General features: G+C 50.4%; 1 protein-coding gene across 6 annotated transcripts in view; it reads right to left on the bottom strand.

Moving 5' to 3' along the window:
- Nucleotides 1-18,364, bottom strand: part of RAP1GAP2 (RAP1 GTPase activating protein 2) — a 217,756-nt gene that overhangs the window by 21,087 nt on the left and 178,305 nt on the right. For all 6 annotated transcript variants that reach the window (XR_003506667.1, XM_027516682.1, XM_027516683.1 and 3 more), the window contains 6 exons: nt 16,656-16,756; nt 13,898-14,027; nt 10,500-10,655; nt 5,062-5,133; nt 4,463-4,549; nt 2,965-3,099 (listed from right to left, as the gene is read on the bottom strand). Coding sequence is in view for 5 of the 6 variants with exons in the window: in XM_027516682.1 (XP_027372483.1) it covers nt 2,965-3,099; nt 4,463-4,549; nt 5,062-5,133; nt 10,500-10,655; nt 13,898-14,027; nt 16,656-16,756 (681 nt within the window). In the remaining variant the exon portion in view is untranslated. The remainder of the gene's footprint in view (nt 1-2,964; nt 3,100-4,462; nt 4,550-5,061; nt 5,134-10,499; nt 10,656-13,897; nt 14,028-16,655; nt 16,757-18,364) is intronic.

Genomic DNA, 18,364 nt, shown 5'->3' with positions numbered 1-18,364 from the left:
AAGAACAATCACAGAGGCCAGGGGAGAGAGGACTGACATGGCTTTCAGTCCTGGGAATTCTCAGTTCTGTTTCCACGTGCCTATGAGATGAGAAATTTGACAGGAGAGAGATGAAACACGCAACTTTTCTTCCTGAGGTCATTTCCTGCACCGTTCCTATGAAAGATTCCACGGAGGTCTGAGTGAGGAGTTCCAAGGGAATGCCAGTGATTCTGACACCCAACTCCACTCAAGTGGCCCCTAAAGAAATACCAAAACTAGAGACGGTTTCCTGAGCTGGGTCAGACCCAAGGCAAGGTCACAGGCACGGCCCAAACATCAGAACCCTCCCATCTACTGGGCTTCATGCCACTACACCTGGCCTGCCCCCAGCTTGGGAGGCATGCAGGCAACGATGGAAGGGACAGGGAGAAAGAACTTGAGTTCCCAGCAAGGTTTGCAAAAAAGAAGCTGATCATAACTGGCAGAGCTCTGAAGGCTTACTCGGTGTGACTGACCATGTGACTGACCATGACGGTGACCGTGACATGACTGTCCCCTTACCCGACAGTGCTACCTCAAAGACAGACAGGGAAGCAGAAAGCAGAAGCGAGTCTATCTTCAGCCTACAGTTGGAAGGATTTAGGGTTGAAAAGATGGATTCCCTGGATTACAGGATCAAAGATGAGCAATGATAAAGTCTTGAAGCATCTCTCTTGGAAAAGCCCTTTAATTGGACCCCCTGGAGTCAAAGATACTACTGCTTCCCCAGCTGGAGGCAAGAGCCTGAACAAATGGCCTCAGGCCACTCTCCCTTAGACCCACAACCTGTCTGTAGCTGCTGGGGCCATTTTATCCACTGTCCACAGCCTACACGCTTTTTCAGGTTATAGAAACATTTGAAATCTAAAAAACTAATTATTAACTCCTCGATACAGAAAAAAACCTGCAAAACCGAAAGCAACAAAGGTTTCATTACATGTCTGCAATATACAGCATGATGTTAGCTAGCCAACTGCAGCTCGAGTCTTACATGAATTACATTGACTGTAGGACTCAGGAACAGCTTGATGTGCTTGCTGTGATGGGGGATGGGGGGAGCCTACAAAGGTTTTCCCAATTACCTGGTATGGTCACCCCTCTCTTGGCTGGGCTAGCCAACCTGGCTTCCTCCTTCCTCCCCTTTCATCTCGTCTCTTATCCCTCATCCCCCTTTCTTCTTGATCTCCCAGTTTCTATTTCACCCTGCCTGGCTCTGACCATCAGGACTGAAACAGATGCCCCAGGAATCTCCCGCCAGCCTCAGCAAGCAGCTTGGCTCCTACCCCCACCCCTGTGAGGAATCTCAGCAGCTGGCCCCAACTAGATCAGCAGAGCCGAGCCCTGCCCTGCTCTCTGCAGTCCAGCCTGGCAGCCAGGGATGGACCCCAGGCTTGTCCAGGCCAGGCTAGCATGGGTGGAGTCCTAACAGAGTCGGGAACCAGGAGGCAGTGTCATGTAGCTGTTAAGAACAAGAGCCTTTGGAATTTGGCAGACCCAGATTTAACTCCCGTGTCTGCTGGGTGACTTGGGACAAACTGCTTTGTCTCTTTGAGTCTTAGCTTCCTCACATGTAAAATCACACCCATCATTATTAAAACTGAGTGTGAATTATCAAACCAAGATTATCATGCCCATAATAACAGCCTTCCTCACAGGGCACAGAAGGCAGTCGGGAGGCTTTTGATGGGATCATGTGCATTAAGCTTTCACTTTCCATGAAAACAGTAATACCAGCTAACACTTCCACTGAGCACTTCTTGTATTCCAGGCCACATGCACTTTTCCAGGCATCATTTCAATGAGTTTTCCCACTGACTCCACGACAGAGGTCCTATTGATCATCCCTGTATTGTCGGTAAGAAATCCACAGCTCAGAGACTTTAAAGACCATGCCCAGGATCACATAGGGCTGGGATTCTAATATGGGCAGGTCCAACCCAACCTCACACATACTGCCACCAAAATGGCAGCTTTATAAATCATTCTGCAATGGGCAATCCAGCAGAACACAGACCTAAAAACCAGAAAACCTGGGTTTGAAACAAGGCTCCACCTCTTCTGCAGGGGTAACATTTCGAGCAGCCCTTTGGTCTCACTCAGTCTATCCCCTGGTATGTGAGTGAAAAATATTGATTTGGTCAAAAAATTCGTTCGGGTTTTCCCATAAGATGTTATGGAAAAATCCAAATGACCTTTTTGATCAATCCGATAATAAGACCCAAGTTCTGCCAACTGCACAAGCTGACAGCCAAGCTCAAATTGGAGGATGGGTGTAAACACTGGGTAGACCAACCAGCACTTGGCAAGCATGTGATGATTAACCTTTTATCCCAAGTGTCTGTCAAAGCCCGACTTGAACACTTCCAGAGACAGGAGGTTCACTACTTATTTTAGTAGCACTCTCCGGTTAGAAAAGTCTCCACTTTGCAAAGTCCACAAGGACTTGCCTGTAACTCCATCCCACAGGCCCTGGCCAGGTTCTCCACTGCCCTGCCAGTTGGGAACAACCCTTGCAGTCTCCCACACTGGCTGCCAGAGACCCCTAGGGCTTGTGTCCTTGCCTCTGCTATCATCCTGCCCTGGCGTCCCCGACCACAGAAAGAGGCAGATGAAAGCAGTAATGTTCTTATTTTGCACAGGCTCCTCTCCTGCTGCTAACGCTTCCCCTGTCTCTGCCTACCAGACCAGGCCAGGAGGAGATGATACAGATCAAAGAAAGGAGGTAGAAGATGGCCAGAGACACTGTTGGTGTTCTGACTACTCACATTCCCTGATGCCCCTGCCCTCTGCAAACACCTGTGATGCCCCTGCTGCCCGCCCCCCTCTGGCTGGCACTTGGGCTCTGGGGTCAGGATCACGAGGACTTTGCCCTGCTGTCTTCCGGGGGTCCACCCCCACACACATCGCTGCCCTAGCAATAGCCAGCCACTCTTGTGCCTGTACCTTAAAAGACTCCAGGAATCCCCCATGGCCCCCATTCTCAAACTTGTCCTCTTCGGGGCCCAGTCCCAGCATGGCCTGAGTGTGGGCATGGAGTTCATCATGAAGGTTGTCCAGGAGGGCGGCCCTCGTCCGGTCCTGGAAGGGAAAAGGGGCGTTGTGAAGCTGGCACTGGTGGCAGAGGCGTGCCCTCTCCCTGGGGGGATCTAGACACCTGGCCCAAGGGCTGCTATTCTGATCAATTGCATCCGGGCGACGGTGTGGACCTACCTCCTGTCTGGGCTCCACACTCACAAATGCTGCAGCTAACTCAGGCCTTCTGCCCTCTACCCTCTGCCCCTTTTCCCTGGACCATCCTGCCCTCCCACGGCTCTGCCCTGATGACTCCCCGCCCAGATCTCTGCCCCAGGCGCCACCTCCATGTACCCAACTACCCAGAGCTCTTCTCCATCCAAATGTTTATCCAGGGCCATGTATATAGCCTTCATTGTCAGGGGCAGGGCGGGGGGCGGCAGTGGAGGGAGGGCATTCACACAGACCAGAAGAGACTCTTCCAGCAACCTAGCCTTTGTGAGCACCTCCAAATAGCAGGTCTAGATAGAACCCATCTCCAGTGGTACCCATGTTAGCAAAGAGCCCAAGCCAAAGGCTCAAGAGCCACCTCACAAACCCACTTCCCCATACCCTTATAAACATCATGTCTTTCTGATTCTAACCATGTCCTAGGCCCAGTATAAGCAGCTGTCACTATGTCTTTTGGACTCCCATAATAGCTTCTAACTGGCCACCCTTCCTGCCCTCTTCCCTTTCAATCTCCCCTCTCTCCCACACCCTCCTGTATTTTATTAGGGCCCCATCACCTCTAGCTGGAAGTCTTTCTTGATCTGACCCCCTAGCATTGCCAAAGGGGCCTCCCACCATTCCAGACTCCACATGAATGCTTAGGCCACATTCAATCCTCTAGAGTCATGCTCACAAAGTCATGCTCTGAATCTGCCTGGCCTTTGCTCATGCTCTCTGTTTCTCACGCCTGGCATAACCATTCTCATTCTTTCTTCCCGGCAAAAGATTTATCAGATATCCAGATTCAGCAGCTCAAGGGCCACTTCCTCCAAGAAGCCTTCCCTGAACACACCCTCCGTTCCCCAGATGCAGAAGCGGCCTCAGTACCGGCCTCCTTCACAGTCTAGTGCACTGCATCCTATCTGTGTCCCACCAGCCTACAAGCTCTTTAAGGGCAGAAACTCTGTCTCCAGGACCCCAGGACCCCAGGGAACAGAACAGAGTCCAACACACAGTAGGTGCTGATCAGAGAATGGCTGACTAGACCTAAAGTTTGGATGGAGTTCCCACAAGAAGAAAGAGCTCCATACCAGCACAAGGCTGAAGGCTCTGAGGGGCAAAGATGGTGCTTCCCCGTCTTAAACAGCCCCCAAGAACAGACCCCCCAAGAAAAGGCTATCCGGGAGGGCAGGAGGAAGATCAGAAACCACGCTCTCACCTCCAGCTTCGCAAACTTGTCCGACTTGCAGCAAGCGTTCTCCGCGTTGGTGAGCTTGGTGAGCAGAAACTCCCTAAACTCCGGGCCCTGGAACAGACAAGACATCCCACCCTTATACCTGTTGTTGCTCAAGGGGCTTCAGCCACAGGAAGTGGTAGGCGGAATAGAGGGTCTGGGAAGAGCCCCTCAAAGGTCTGACACTTCATCGTCTCTAGCCCAGCCCAAGCCCACCTGCTAAGATACCAGCGCAGAAACCAGCTTCCCCAGGGCTGGGAAACCAACCCTCACACCCCACAGTGGCATTTCCATGACGGCAAGCCATCTGTGCCCAGGGCTCCTGGGACTGGATCATGGCATAAAACCCTTCTTTTGGCAGAAAGGTAACCCCAGCGTCAAACAGCCTGACAAAAGACCCTGTGCGGGTCAGGCTGGCAGCACAAGGAGAGGTGGGGCGAGACCCCACACGAGGAGATTCCCCTGACCCTGCTGCAGGTGCTCCTGAAAGTTCCAGCCCAATTCGGCCCCCTGCACTCCCTGCCACTCAGGTGTGGAAACCTAGAGTCTCAGATATGAGAGGGGCAGAAAGGAGAATTTCTTACCTTCTGGAAAACAGGGGGGCTGGGCAGGGGTGGGCCGAAGGCGGGCACGTCTTCCCGGGCGGTGACTGAGACCTGAAACACAGAGGGGCGTGGTGTGGGCCAGGAGGGAGGAAACGCAGCTGAGGATGACGCGTGTTCAGAGCCCCGATCCAGGGGGATCTACTTCCCTTCTCCCTCCGCCCCTTCCGAGAACACAGTAAGGTGCCTCCTGAGCCATCGCCAGCACACCGGAGTCACTGTTCCTAGAAGCGGGGCTGGATGGCATAGAACCATCCACATGCCCTCCTCTGCATTCCTGAGGCCGGACGCCAGACACCTGGACAGGGTTGAGGAGCAGCCTGGAACCCTAATTCTAAGGCAGTAACAAGGGCCCAAGAGATGCTATCTCATTACCTCATTCGACTGGGATGCTAACCCTACAGAGAGGACACAGGGAGGATTATCAGCCCTGGATCCCTGATGAGGAACCAGGTGCCCAGAGCTGTGGAGCCAACCCTGCAAAGGCTCCAGAGATGAACCCCAGAGATGAACAGAGAATCCAAAGCTTCCCAATCCTGCTCTGGGGCTCTCTCCCACAACATTGATTCCCAAACCTAGCCAGACTTCAAAATCCCTTCAAGTGTTTAAAAATAAACACCAATGGCAGGGGCTCCACCCTGAGCCTACTGAATCAGCAGCTCTGGGGTGAAGCCAGGAGTCTGTAACTATTCGAACGCACCTAAGAGTTTCTGTGCTGTCGGTGGACTGGTGTTCAGGAGCCCTGGTCTCAGATACAAAGCATCGGTGAGACTAGGTGAGGCTTGAACTAACAGAGCACCAGAGCCCAGGCTGGGAGTCCTAATTCTAAGGCAGTAACAAGAGCCCAGGAGATGCTATCTCATTACCTCATTCGACTGGGATGCTACTCTACAGAGAGGACACAGAGAGGCTGGGAATGAGGGGTGGGGGGACACCAAGGTGCTCTGCATGGGGGTGCCCCAGGCTCTGGGTAGGGTGTGCACCTCCGGCCCGCCTGCTGAGCAGGAACTTGGTGAGAGGGGGCACCGAGGTGTTCTGGGGTCTCCCAGGCCTGGGACAGGCCCCACGCCTGCACCTCTCCTCCACCTCTGCACGGAGGTGCCCTGGTTTCACCTCCAGAGAGGCTGCAGGCCTCTCTGGAGACTCTGCCCTCTCCCATTCCCTAGCGGCTGCTAACGTGAGCCCAGTGCTGGTCCGCCGCCAGCCTCCCGGGCCTGTGAAGTAGGGCAGATGCAGAGAGTCTGCCAGGCGGGGTGAGCAGGCAGCTCGGAGCCCGGCCAAGCAAAGGTCCTGCCAGGGTCTGGAGGGGCGGGAGCCAGAGAGGGCCGGTCGATATGACTTTCTCTCCCCAAGCGCAGGGCTGTCCTCGCAGCTGCTGCCACTCCCACCCCCCACCCCTGCAGTGCCCCGAGTCAGGAAATGGTGTGTGTTTGACTGACGTGATTTCTGGCTGGTTCCAGCCGCCGAACTGTTCCCCCTCCGCCACCCACCGTGCAGCCATGGCACAAGTCAAGAATTCCACCCGTGGAGCCAAAACTGGGGGGAGGGGAGGGGAAGGCCACTGAGGGGCTACTGATGGAGATGAGGCCAGAGGCCAGGCTCTGCTCTCCCTTCTTCCCATCCCGTGCCCGCTCCTTCTCAGGCGTGCGTTAGAGCAGTCTGTGCTGACTGGGGAAGACACACTCTTAAATCCACCCCAGTCGCCCAGCCAGACAAGCCCACGGAAAGGAGAGAGGAGCCTTCCTTTGACGGCCATTCTCGACCCCACATGCTCCATCTCCTGACCCTTTTCCAGCCAAACGTCCGAGCCTCTGTTGTTCCCTCTTCCTGGGGACGGTTGAGTTGAAAGCAGAAGCTGCCTAAACACAACCTCACCTTCCTGTTTTCTAAATCCAGCCAAGGCCTCCCTGCAGGGGTGGGGGCAGGGCTCAGAAGGAGAGAGGCAGCAGGTGACTCTGGGGAGAGACTCTTCAGGACTAGAAAGCGGAAGGACGCATGGGCCTGTGGGTAACGAGGATGCGCCAGGGAGGCAGGGAGCCTCCAGGGACTTCAGGCTTACTAAGATCCTGTCTGTCCAAGCGTGGCCTGGAAGCCTTAGGGGACCACAAGGTTGCCCAAGCAACAGACCAGTAGTGAAGGGAAGCAGGTACACAGATAGCAGCCCACCCCTGTGGTCTGCTTCACACAAGATTCCTGATGCTTTTGCAGAACTTGAAGAGTCTGGGAGGGGAGGGACTCCTAATGATGGTTCAGCTGGAGTTTCAAGTTAGCAGGTTAAGGATGAAATTCACATGTGAAACACACTCCAATGCGATGTTTCATGTTTCTGGGACTCACACCCCAGGTCGTGAGTCCACGTTCCCACGTGCCCTGACAGCTCTGGGATGAAGACCACAGTCAGACAGGAACAGGACTCCAGCTCCACTGTCTCCACGCTTGGTGGCTTCAGGCTTTATGAGACGCAAGCTCTCAGCTTCAATCTGCCTGCCTGTGAAACAGGGCTAATGGAAGCCTTCCTGGCTTGGGAGAACTCAAGAAGACTGCTTTCGGGGGCCGAGCACAGTGTCCGGCAAGATCAGATGCCCAGGAAGGGGTAACCATTTTCACTCGAAGCTTTTAATATTTTCCATGCTGTCTAATAAAGGACACCTAAAATACTACAGAGTTCCCCCAAACCACTTCTTAATCCACACACACGCCCGTCTTTCTCAACTCCCCCTACTTCCCCTGCTCAGCGTATCAGAACTACTCCAACTTCTTCATTTCACACAGAAGGCAACAGAGACCCAGAGAGGGAAGGAACGACCCCAGGTCACACAGCAGTCAGAGGCAGGGCCAGGACCAAACCCCGGATTTCAGAGCTTCTCAGTGTGGGGACCTTTCCTGCCTATTTCCACCTCTGTCCTTCACCCCTTCCTCTTTCCAGTTGTTTGTTCTCCCCAGGGGGGCCCCTGCGGCACTGCTCAGCCCCCAGGGAAATCTCAGCCTCCTTTGCCATAGCTTCTAGGCCCGCAGGGGTGACACTTGGACCCCCTGAAGGATCTAACCATGTCCTCAGTTTGCCCATCACTGAAGTGCTGCTGGGGGTGTGGATAGACAAAGCTTTGGGGAACACAGTGAAAGGCTAATCTTCCTGCCTGTCCCGCCCCCTCCCCGGACCCAGCCCCCAGCTCACAGGTCTTGCCTTCTGGCTTCAGTTCTGTCTGGCAGGTGGAGCCTGAGGTCCCACATTCCATGTGCAGCCCCCCTGTCCTTATGAGCTCTGGTTCTCACCCTCTCCCTGAGGACAGTGCATTTCCTGGGACCAGAGACTGTGGCTGGGGAGACTTGGTTTATAAAGACTTCCAGCATCACCACTGGAGGTGGGGTGGTACTTCCCTGGATCTCTGATTTTTTTTCTGTCTTCTATTTTCCCATTCTGCTAAAGCTCTTGGAAACTGAAGAGCCAGTTAGCTGAACCCCATTTCCTATCAGGAACTATAAGCAGATACAAAACATCTACAAGAGGCTTCATTTGGCCAGTAGACGAGCCATATGTACATATAATGACTGATTGGCAGGGCCTGGGAGCCCTCCTCTTCCACATCTCTGAGGCGCCTTCTCGGCTTCCACTGGCTATTAGAGGACCCAGGTGGCTGTCTGAGCGTCCTGATGGTTGAACTGCACTCACGGCCTCTTCTGTCCCTTCCCTGAAACTATTTTTTATGTCACTTCCAAGTGACATGGCAGGCACTGAATGAGAACACTTACTTCCACTGAGAAATTAATCAAGCCACTGTTTGAAGTGACTGCCCATGTCAGTCAAAGCCCTCAAGGAAACACCCAAACCATGGCTTCTCCAACTTTTCAGCTAAAACTGCTCAACACCAGAAGAGGATTGAACGTGGGCATGTAAAGGAATCAGCTCTTCTCAACAAGAGAGAGTTAGGGGGGCTGGGCTTTGTTTTATTCTGAAGCCTCTGATTTGGCTTTAAAGCTGATGTGAATTTTGTACTTAATACACTTGGGTTTGTACTAGTATAAAAATTATATAACATGATTATATAACAGCATTTTTCTTTCCCAAAATATTCAGGCAAAATTGATACCGTGTAAAGATGGCTAGGAAGTGCTATGGCCTCAGGAACCCCAGAGACCAGCACTGGCCTCAGCTACTATAGAGAAACAGAGACCTCCCTGGTGGCAAAGTGGATAAGAATCCACCTGCCAAGCAGGGGAGACGGGTTCGATCCTCGGTCTGGGAAGATTCCACATGTTGCGGAACAACCAAGCCCATGCACCACGACTTTTGAGCCTGTGCTGTGGAGTCCACAGGCCACAGCTACTGAGCCTGTGTGCCACGGCTGCTGAAGCCCTCCCGCCCTACAGGCCACACTCCACAGCAAGAGAAGCCACTGCAGTGAGAAGCCCAAACATCGCAGCGGAGAGTCGCCTCTGCTCGCCGCAACTAGAGAAAGCAGGAGGTCAGCAGCAAAGACCCGGTGCAACCAAAAATAAATATAAACACATGCACAGGAAACATTTCAGGCCTACGGTTTCCTTTTCCCAGGCTCCTTTTCCCTCTCCCTTACAGTAAGGGAGAGCATGGAGCTCTCTGAGAATTTGAGCTGTGGCCTCTCTCCCCAGAAAACACAAAGAAGCATGTGAACTCGACATTTTGTCCTTATTTACAAGGAGTTCAAAGACTGTCAAACATCCACGTTTTAACTCTGCCCCAGTCTATGTCCCTAGGATCCAGGCATCCCAACACCACTGTGATATAGAGAAACTGTTACCCAGGGAGTTGGACTCACTCCGCACAGAGAAGCGAAGGGGAGGGTTAGCGACACAGCCATCAGGAGAGGGTAAGGTGAGGGCAGCTGAGGCTCAGCTACATCCCCAGGGATTCTGAGCCAATGCGTCAGAAGGCTTAGACCCAGATGCTCACAACCAGCTGTGAGTCTTCAACTTGAGATCATTTGCCCAGAATGGCTAAATCAGAGGACCCACCCAGGGGCCAGGGTCTACCAGGCCCCCTGCTCTCCACCCTTCTCACCCTGAACATCTCTCCTTTTTCTTTCTTCCCTTCATTTGTTACCGCCCTCCTTCCACTCCCCTTTCCTGACAGTCCTCTCCCCTTTTTCTCTTTCACTCTTCTCTGGCTGTTCCCCGCTCTAGGAAACGGCACTACCAGATTCCAGGTAGGGACACAGGGAGCTCTTCAACCCCTGAGTTAGAGGTTGGGAAGCCCAGGGGCAGCAAGATGGATGCGATGACTTCAGGAGGCGCTCTCCAAGAGTCTCGCTCCCAAATCCCAGAAACCCGAGAATTTATGGGAAATCTATCACATTTTTGGAGAATGGTCTGAGGAGCCACAAAGCCCTGGTGTTCCTCGATATTACTGATTCTACGTCCTTCCTCCAACGGGACTTTCTCCTTACCTTGTAGGATGGGGGCTCTGTGCCTGGGTTCTCGGCCTGCACGACAATGTAGGCATGTAAGAAGTTGGAGGCAATCATGTCTGGGACAAACGGTGTGTTTTCTTCTTGGAAGATGATGGCCACAATGTCGTTCCCGATGTGTCTCTTTCTCTGGAGCTAAACAAAAAGGTTTCCATTATTCTAAGCCAGTAAGAACATCCTGAAAACAGAACTGGTCTATATAGGAAATTCCTCATTATTCTATCTTTATACATAAACCCTGGAACACGGAGACCTCTCTCTCCAGGGACCTTTTTCTTTCAATCTTTAGAAGCCACTAAAAAGGAAAAAAATGAGAAAAATGCCTAAGTTGTCAGGACCAAGCTCTACAGCATGTAGAGTTAGCCCTGACTCAGGACTCAGGGAAAATGGTTAAAAAGTGTTGCTGAGTTTTGCCCTCAGAGAGCTCACAATTGACCTGAGAGGGACACAGACACTGGTGGAGCTGCCTGAGAACACTAACAAAGGCACTAACAAAGTGATTTAGGGATAGGAGGAGAAGGGGACGGCAGAGGATGAGATGGCTGGATGGCATCACCGACTCGATGGACATGTGTTTGAGTAAACTCCAGGAGTTGGCGACAGGGGGGCCTGGTGTGCTGTGATTCGTGGGGTTGTAAAGAGTTGGACACGACTGAGCAACCGAACTGAACTGAACTGAAATCAGTCACCACCCACGAAGTGCCTGATACTATGGGGGCAGAGAAGGGGGCAAAGTCAGAGGCCTAATGGTAATCCGAGAAGACTTCCTGGAAGAGGAGATTGGGAAAGAAGGGAGCACTTGACGGAAATGTGGATGCACGGGAAGGAGGGGCCAGAGGGAGAAGAACCAGGCTTAGAGAAACATGGACAACCTGGCTTGATGGCAGTCATGGGGGAGAGAAAAATCTGACCCCGATTTAGGATCCCAGGTTCTGCCAGGTGCTGTCACAGGAGCTCTCAATCACCAAGCACCTACTGTGTGCCAGGAACCATGCTGGGCTGTTCACACGCATGATTTCAAATGTTGAGGCCCTCCTGTATACCAAATCCTGGCTGGATACTTATCTAGCTTTGTTCCTTTATTAAGCACCTCCTGCATGCAAACTATGTTTCCCATTGAGTTTCCCACTTACTGAGCACCTGCTGTATACTGAGCCCCGCACGGGGCACTTTTACAAATCGTCTCACTTATTCCACACACAGCATCCTGTTTCTTCAGATGAAAAATTAATATCCATTCAGTCCTTGCTGAGAGTCAAGCTCTGTGCACGTCCCACTCAACAGAGGAGACACCGAGAGCAAGACAGGCAGAGAACAGCCCTCAGTCTTAGGCTGGGGCGAGGGGTGAGGGGGCCGTGAAGGAACAGAGCTGAAGGTAAAACACAGCAAAAACCTAGCTTGGAATCAAAAGGAGTCCTACTCCTGTTTGCTTCTGGAACATTCAGTAGTTATTTTAGAGCCAAATCACAGTCTCCTTTGCCAATTTCCTTTTTTCCTAAGAAGCCAGGCACTTTGTTTATAACATCACATCTGTGCTCCCTCCTGGGTTCCCTGCTCAGAAGCAACAGAGTCCGAAGCTGGTGAAAGGGCCCAAGTTCCTTCCTTATCTGCCTAGAGACTAAAATGGTACAAAGGGTGGGACGGGGCAAACGGGGCCACCGCAGACACCAGCTACTGGTTTCAGGGCTCAGGGAGGAAGAAAGGTAGGTCGGACATTCCCTGGCGGTCCAGTGGTTAGGACTCTGGACTCTCCCTGCTGAGGGCCCGGGTGCCATCCGGTCAGGGAACTAAGATCCTGCATGCCACAGAGCATGGCCAAAATAAGTAAATAAATAAAATGACTATTTCTCTATTTTACCATCAAAACAACTCCTCTTAAAAAAATTAAAAAAAAAAAAAAAAACACGGTTTGCAGGGCAGGAATAGAGATGCAGGTGTAGAAAGTGGACTTGTGGACCGAGCATGGGAAGGAGAGGGTGGGCCAAATTGGGAGAGTAGCATTGACATACACATGCTACCTCACATATAAACTCGATAACTAGCAGGAAGCTTCTGTATAGCACAGGGAGCTCAGCTCGGTGCTCTGTGCTGACCTAGACGGGTGGCACGGAGAGGGGAAGGTGGGAGGGAGGCCCTGAGAGAGGGGTCACATGTATACGTATGGCTGATTCATGTTGTTGTACAGCAGAAACTAACACAGCACTGTAAAGCAACTATCCTCCGATTAAAAAATAACTTTTTTAAAAAACTGGGAGGATATCTTTATGACTTGAGAAAAGGCAAATATTTCTTAGCCAAGATACCAAAAATGCATTAAAATTTTAAAGCAGTAAATTCAAAGCTACACATCATTAAATTTTAAAACGTTGCTTGTCAAAGAACTTTAAAAAAAAAATCAATAAGTCACAACCTGGAAAAAAACATAATAAAAAATAAATAAAGTAACAAAACTAAAAAAAGGCCAGGTCCTCCCTGAGGACATGCAACTGTCTGTGCAGCAAACGAGAGGGGAAGAGGGGACGCACGTGAAGCGCAGTCTCATCCAGGGGTTTCCAGTCAAGCCAAAGGCTGGATTCCTGTCCACGGCAGGTGCACTGAGAGGTGAGGCTGTGGGATTAGAAAAGCTGTAGTGGGGTGAGGGCGTGTCTCATGCAGTAACCAGTGTTACATCTCTGAGCCAGAAGAGTGGGCAGTGAACAGCTGCTAGGTAGGAAGTCTGCCACAAGCCAGGCACTGTACTGAGCCCTACAATCGGAACCCTACGTGATCTCCACCACTACCTTCTGACGTTCGTGGTATAAGCCCCATCTTACAGATGAGATGAATGAGACCATGAGGTTACCAGCTTGCCCAGGTCACAAAGCCCTAAGGTGGCAGAGCTGGCTCCAAGCTGCCATGTGCAGACCCCATCATGTACTCTTTCATCACCACTCTCCACGATCAGGGCACCTGGGCTTTGCTCCCAACTCTGCCCCTATCACCTGGGAAATAGTCTTAATGCTTCCCCATCAGTCACAGAGGGGTATCCAAGAACTCGGTCCCGCCTCCCACGCAGGCTGCTGACCTGCGGCCTCGCTGTGACCGAGGGGTATCCAAGAACTCGGTCCCGCCTCCCACGCAGGCTGCTGACCTGCGGCCTCGCTCTGACAGAGGGGTATCCAAGAACTCAGTCCCGCCTCCCACGCAGGCTGCTAACCTGCAGCCTTGGTGTGACCGTGCAGTAGGACAGGCTTTGATAAGAGAAACAAAGTTGAATAAACAGGCCTCTGGATTATGAAAATGGGGAGAGGGGCCTCGGGCCCTGGGGGACACCAGCCTGAATCCAGGTTTTCACCTCGCACGCCCCAGGCTCCCAAAGCCATTCTGAACACAGTTACCTGCTGGGTGTCTCCCTCGGTAAACGGCAGCTTTGTAGAGACATGGAACATGATCTCCCTGTCCCGGAATATTGTGTACACTGATTCCACACCCGTCTGTCCGTGGGTCACGTCCAGGCCTCCTCGGAAACTGTCAGGGAAACAGGCAGGTGGCGGCAGGGAGAGAGAGAGAAAAGGGAAGTGGGCGAGTTGGCACGACCTTCCCTAAGGACATAGGGGCAGGAGAATGAATGGGAAGATATGGAAGAGCTGAGGGCAGAGAGATTACCATGTGGGGAAAGCAGATAACCCTCATCTGAGCAGATGAGCCCTGGTGTTCCAACCATAAATGATTATTTAGAAGACAAAGGCAGACCCTCCATTCCTAGCTTCGGCTGTGTCCCTTCCACACCATGGGAAGATGGAGGTCCAGCCACAGTTTCAGACAAATGCTGTCCCAGCTGCTAGGGGCCCCCAAGCCTGGACATAAGCCCTTCTCTCTGCAAGGGCAGGTCCACAGCCCTGAGCAAGGGCAGTCAGCCATCCTGATGGTGGTGAGCCCCGCCTAGAGTATCCAGAGTCAGCAAGAAGAGGGGACAGACGCCTGACTTCTACCCAGTCAGTCCCAGAAGTGGAGGCCCCTCTTCCCCGCCATGGCAACACCCAGCTGGGAGATATCCAAGGGGCTTCCTTCTCTGGCTACCTCCTCACAGGCAGGAAAGAAAAGTACTAAGGAACTGGGTGGGCTTCTAGGAGTTGCACCTTCTTCCTTTATAGAAACATGGCTGCTGGTCGTGATCATATTCTTCAGCAAGGGGAGTGGGATACAGGTTCCTTTAAGAAAATGAAATAAAATAGACCCTGGACATTAAGTCCTCGCCAACCCCCATACATTGCAATTCAAGCCAGAAATGTGCTCAGCCCCACATGGAGGAACGCACAGGAGGCTGGGAGCTAGGAGCTCCACAGGTTCTAGACCAGCTTCTGCCACAAAGTCAGCACACACCCTTGGGCACATCACTTAATTTCTCCAGGCCTCAGAAAATAAAGGGAAAGGGTTATATGATCGCCAGCGTCCTTTGTGATTTTAATATACTTTATCTCATCAACTGTTAAGATGTTAACACTTTCTGACATTTTAACATCTCTGAAATCAAGATATATCTTATATTTTATTTTTGATGTTTTATTTATTCTGGGGGCCACTCTGTGCAGCCTCTGTGAAGCACAAGGGCTTCCCCTGTGGTTCAGCTGGTAAAGAATGCACCTGCAATGCGGGAGACCTGGGTTCGATCTCTGGGTTGGGAAGATCCCGTGGAGAAAGGAAAGGCTACCCACTCCAGTATTCTGGCCTGGAGAATTCCATTGACTGTACACTCCATGAGGTCGCAAAGAGCTGGACACAACTGAGTGACTTTCACTTTCCCTGAAGCATACAGGATGTTAGTTCCCCAACCCTTGCCCCCTGGAGTGAAAGCTCAGAATCTTAACCACTGGACCAGCAGGGTAATACCAGGATATATCTTGTAAGGATGGCATCTTAGAGCCAATGGAAAGTGGTATAATAAGAACAGTAATAATGACATCCAGTGCTTACTCTGTGCATGAAACTGGCTTAAGTGCTTCCTGGGCATTATCTATGTTAATTCTTCAACAAGCCTGTATGGTCAGTGCTATCTTTATCTCCCTTTTTATAGACAAGGAAACCGAGGTTTGCAGAGATTAAGTCCTCTTAACCTCTTGTTCAAAGTCACAGAGCTAATAAGTGGCAGGGATGAGATTTTGACCCATGTGTGACTGACTCTAGACAGCAGTGATGACCTTGAAGGGAGAGGAAGAGGGGAAAAGGGAAAAGGAGAAAGAAGAGGAGAGAAGGGAGCAGAAGGAGGAAGTGATTACTGAACACCTATGCCATGCCAGGCACGGAGCTAGGTGCATTCACACGTTAGGAAATCCTGTTAAGGTGGCTGATGAGGTGGAGAAATCTGAGGGTTTAGTCATGCTCCAGCCACAAGCAAAGAATAGGTTGGCCAGGTCTGAAGGCCCTCCCCAAGTGTTGCCTTTGTCAAAGGAAATAAAGGGCTGAGCTTTCAAAGCAATCACCCAATATTCTCTCTGTCCACTTACAGAACCACAGGCTGTTGCATAGATTCCTGCCAGAGGATTATGGTATTTGCACCAACTCTATTATCCAATTTTTTTGTGTTTTATCTAAAATGGTCACTTCCCACCCCCCATCCCCCCGCCTCCATAAACTACACAGGACTCTCTTTCCAAAATGCCTAGCAGGTGAATGACCTGCTCATCTGGAACGGAAGGTGGATTCATTTACTCTCAGTTTGAGCCCACTGTAATTAGGAAGGCAAGTCTCAAGTGGAATGATTTCATCATGCATCCCAAGGGCAAAAGTCAATGCCTTGATTCAGGTCATCTGCCGTTCGGGATTCTCCCCTGTACCACATGAAGAAGGAAATGGCAACCCACTCCAGTATTCTTGCTTGGAGAATCCCAAGGACAGAGGAGCCTGGTGCTCACAGTCCATGGGGTCACAAGAGTCGGACATGACTTAGCAACTAAACCACCACCACCACCTGTCCCACAAATTCCTTAGAGACGCAATCAATGAATGTTGAGCACTTACTGAAAAGTAATCCCATGTTCCTTGTGTGTGTTGTTAACTCTCACATGCCCCCTCCCTGCTGAAAATCAGCTGTTAGCTCTCACCCCTCCTCTAGGGCTTCATCAATGTGGCCAGAACCATCACTTGGCTAAAACTCACCCTTTAAAGTCCTGCAGCGTGATTGTGTCCCCTAATAGTTCCAAGAACTCTTTGAAAGCTGGGCTCTCTTCATTGTTCCCAAACAGCTCCTCCTCCAGGGTCTGAAAGAGAAACAGGATCAGGGACAAGAGTTAAGGAAAAAAGAAAAAGGCTTACTGGTGCCACCAAGGGAGGGAATGTGGTTGTCTGGATACCTGGTCCCTTTCTCCCTTTCCCCATTCTGCACAGTCACACTCAGTGGCTCTGTCATCCTCAGGAGGAAGGACTAACGGGACTCACTCAGCAGAGCTGGATTTTGGGGGTGATTAAGGAAGATTTCTATTTGAACAAGAGCTACTGCTCACTGATCACTTTAAAAAGAAAAAGGCATGACCAGTATTCAGATACCTTGATTTTTTAAAAGCTTCCAAAGTTTAATGGATAATACATTTTCCCAAGCCTATGGATACATAACTTCCAATCTAGCTAGCCATAATTTCACTGCACACTATATGATAATATTAATACGTGACTTTTTAAAGTACTTGAGAGTTTCCAAAATAATTTCATCATTGTGTCTTTACAACAACACTGTGTTGTAGGTACAGAAAATAAATTGAGTCTCAAAGGAAAAAATAAAAGGACAAAGCTAAAGGAAAGTGTTCTTAGACTTGATAACCAATCCAAAACTGAAAAATTCATAATAGGACTTCTGACAAAGGATTTATATTGAAAATATATAAAGAACTCTCAAAACTCAATAGTAACCAAAACCACAGTGAGACAGCACTTCACACTATAATCAAAAAGAAAGACAACAAGAAGTGTTGGTGAGGATATGGAAAAATCAAAACCCTCATACATCACTGGTAGGAATGTAAAATGGTGCCATTTCTTTGGAAAATAGTCTGGCAGTTACTTAAAAAGCTAAACATGGAGTTACCATATGACCAGAAATTCCACTCCTAAGAATACACCCAAGAGACACAAAAACAACAGTTAATACAAACAAAAAAACAACTTGTATACAAATGTTAATAATATTATTATTCATAATAGTCCCAGAGTGGAGACAACCCCAATGTCCATCAACTGATAAACAGATAAACAAAATGTGGTGAAAGTGATAGTCACTCGGCTGTGTCTGATTCTTTTCGACCCCATGGACTGCAGCCTTCCAGGCTCCCCTGGCCATGGTATTCTTCAGGCAAGAAAACTGGAGTAGGTAGGCATTTCCTTCTCCAGGGGGATCTTCCCAACCCAGGGATCAAATCCGTGTCTCTCTGCATTGCAGAGTCTTAACCATCTGAGCCACCAGGGAAGCTAAAATGTGGTATATCCATACAGTGGGATATAATTCAGCCATGAAAAAAGAATAAAGTACTGATTCATTGCACAACATGAATGAACCTTGAAAGCATTATGCTAAGTAAAAGAACTGACATCAAAAGCCACATATTATGATTCCATTTATGTGAAATATCCAGCAAATCCACAGAGATAGTAGAAATAGATACGTGGCTGACAGGAGCTACAGAGAATGGGGATGATGGGAGTGACTATTAGGTATGGAGTTTCTTTTAGGCGTGATGAAACTTTTCTGTAGTTAGTGGTAATAACTGCACAATTCTGTGAATATACTACAAACCACTGAACTGTGCACTGTATTGAGATATAAGTCACATGCTGTTGTGAATTGTATGGTATGTCAGTTATACCTCAATAAAGCT

The sequence above is a fragment of the Bos indicus x Bos taurus genome, chromosome 19, assembly GCF_003369695.1.
Source record: "Bos indicus x Bos taurus breed Angus x Brahman F1 hybrid chromosome 19, Bos_hybrid_MaternalHap_v2.0, whole genome shotgun sequence".
Lineage (NCBI taxonomy): Eukaryota > Metazoa > Chordata > Mammalia > Artiodactyla > Bovidae > Bos > Bos indicus x Bos taurus.
Note: the sequence above shows the minus strand (reverse complement) of the source record. Positions and strands in the feature narration are given on the sequence as shown.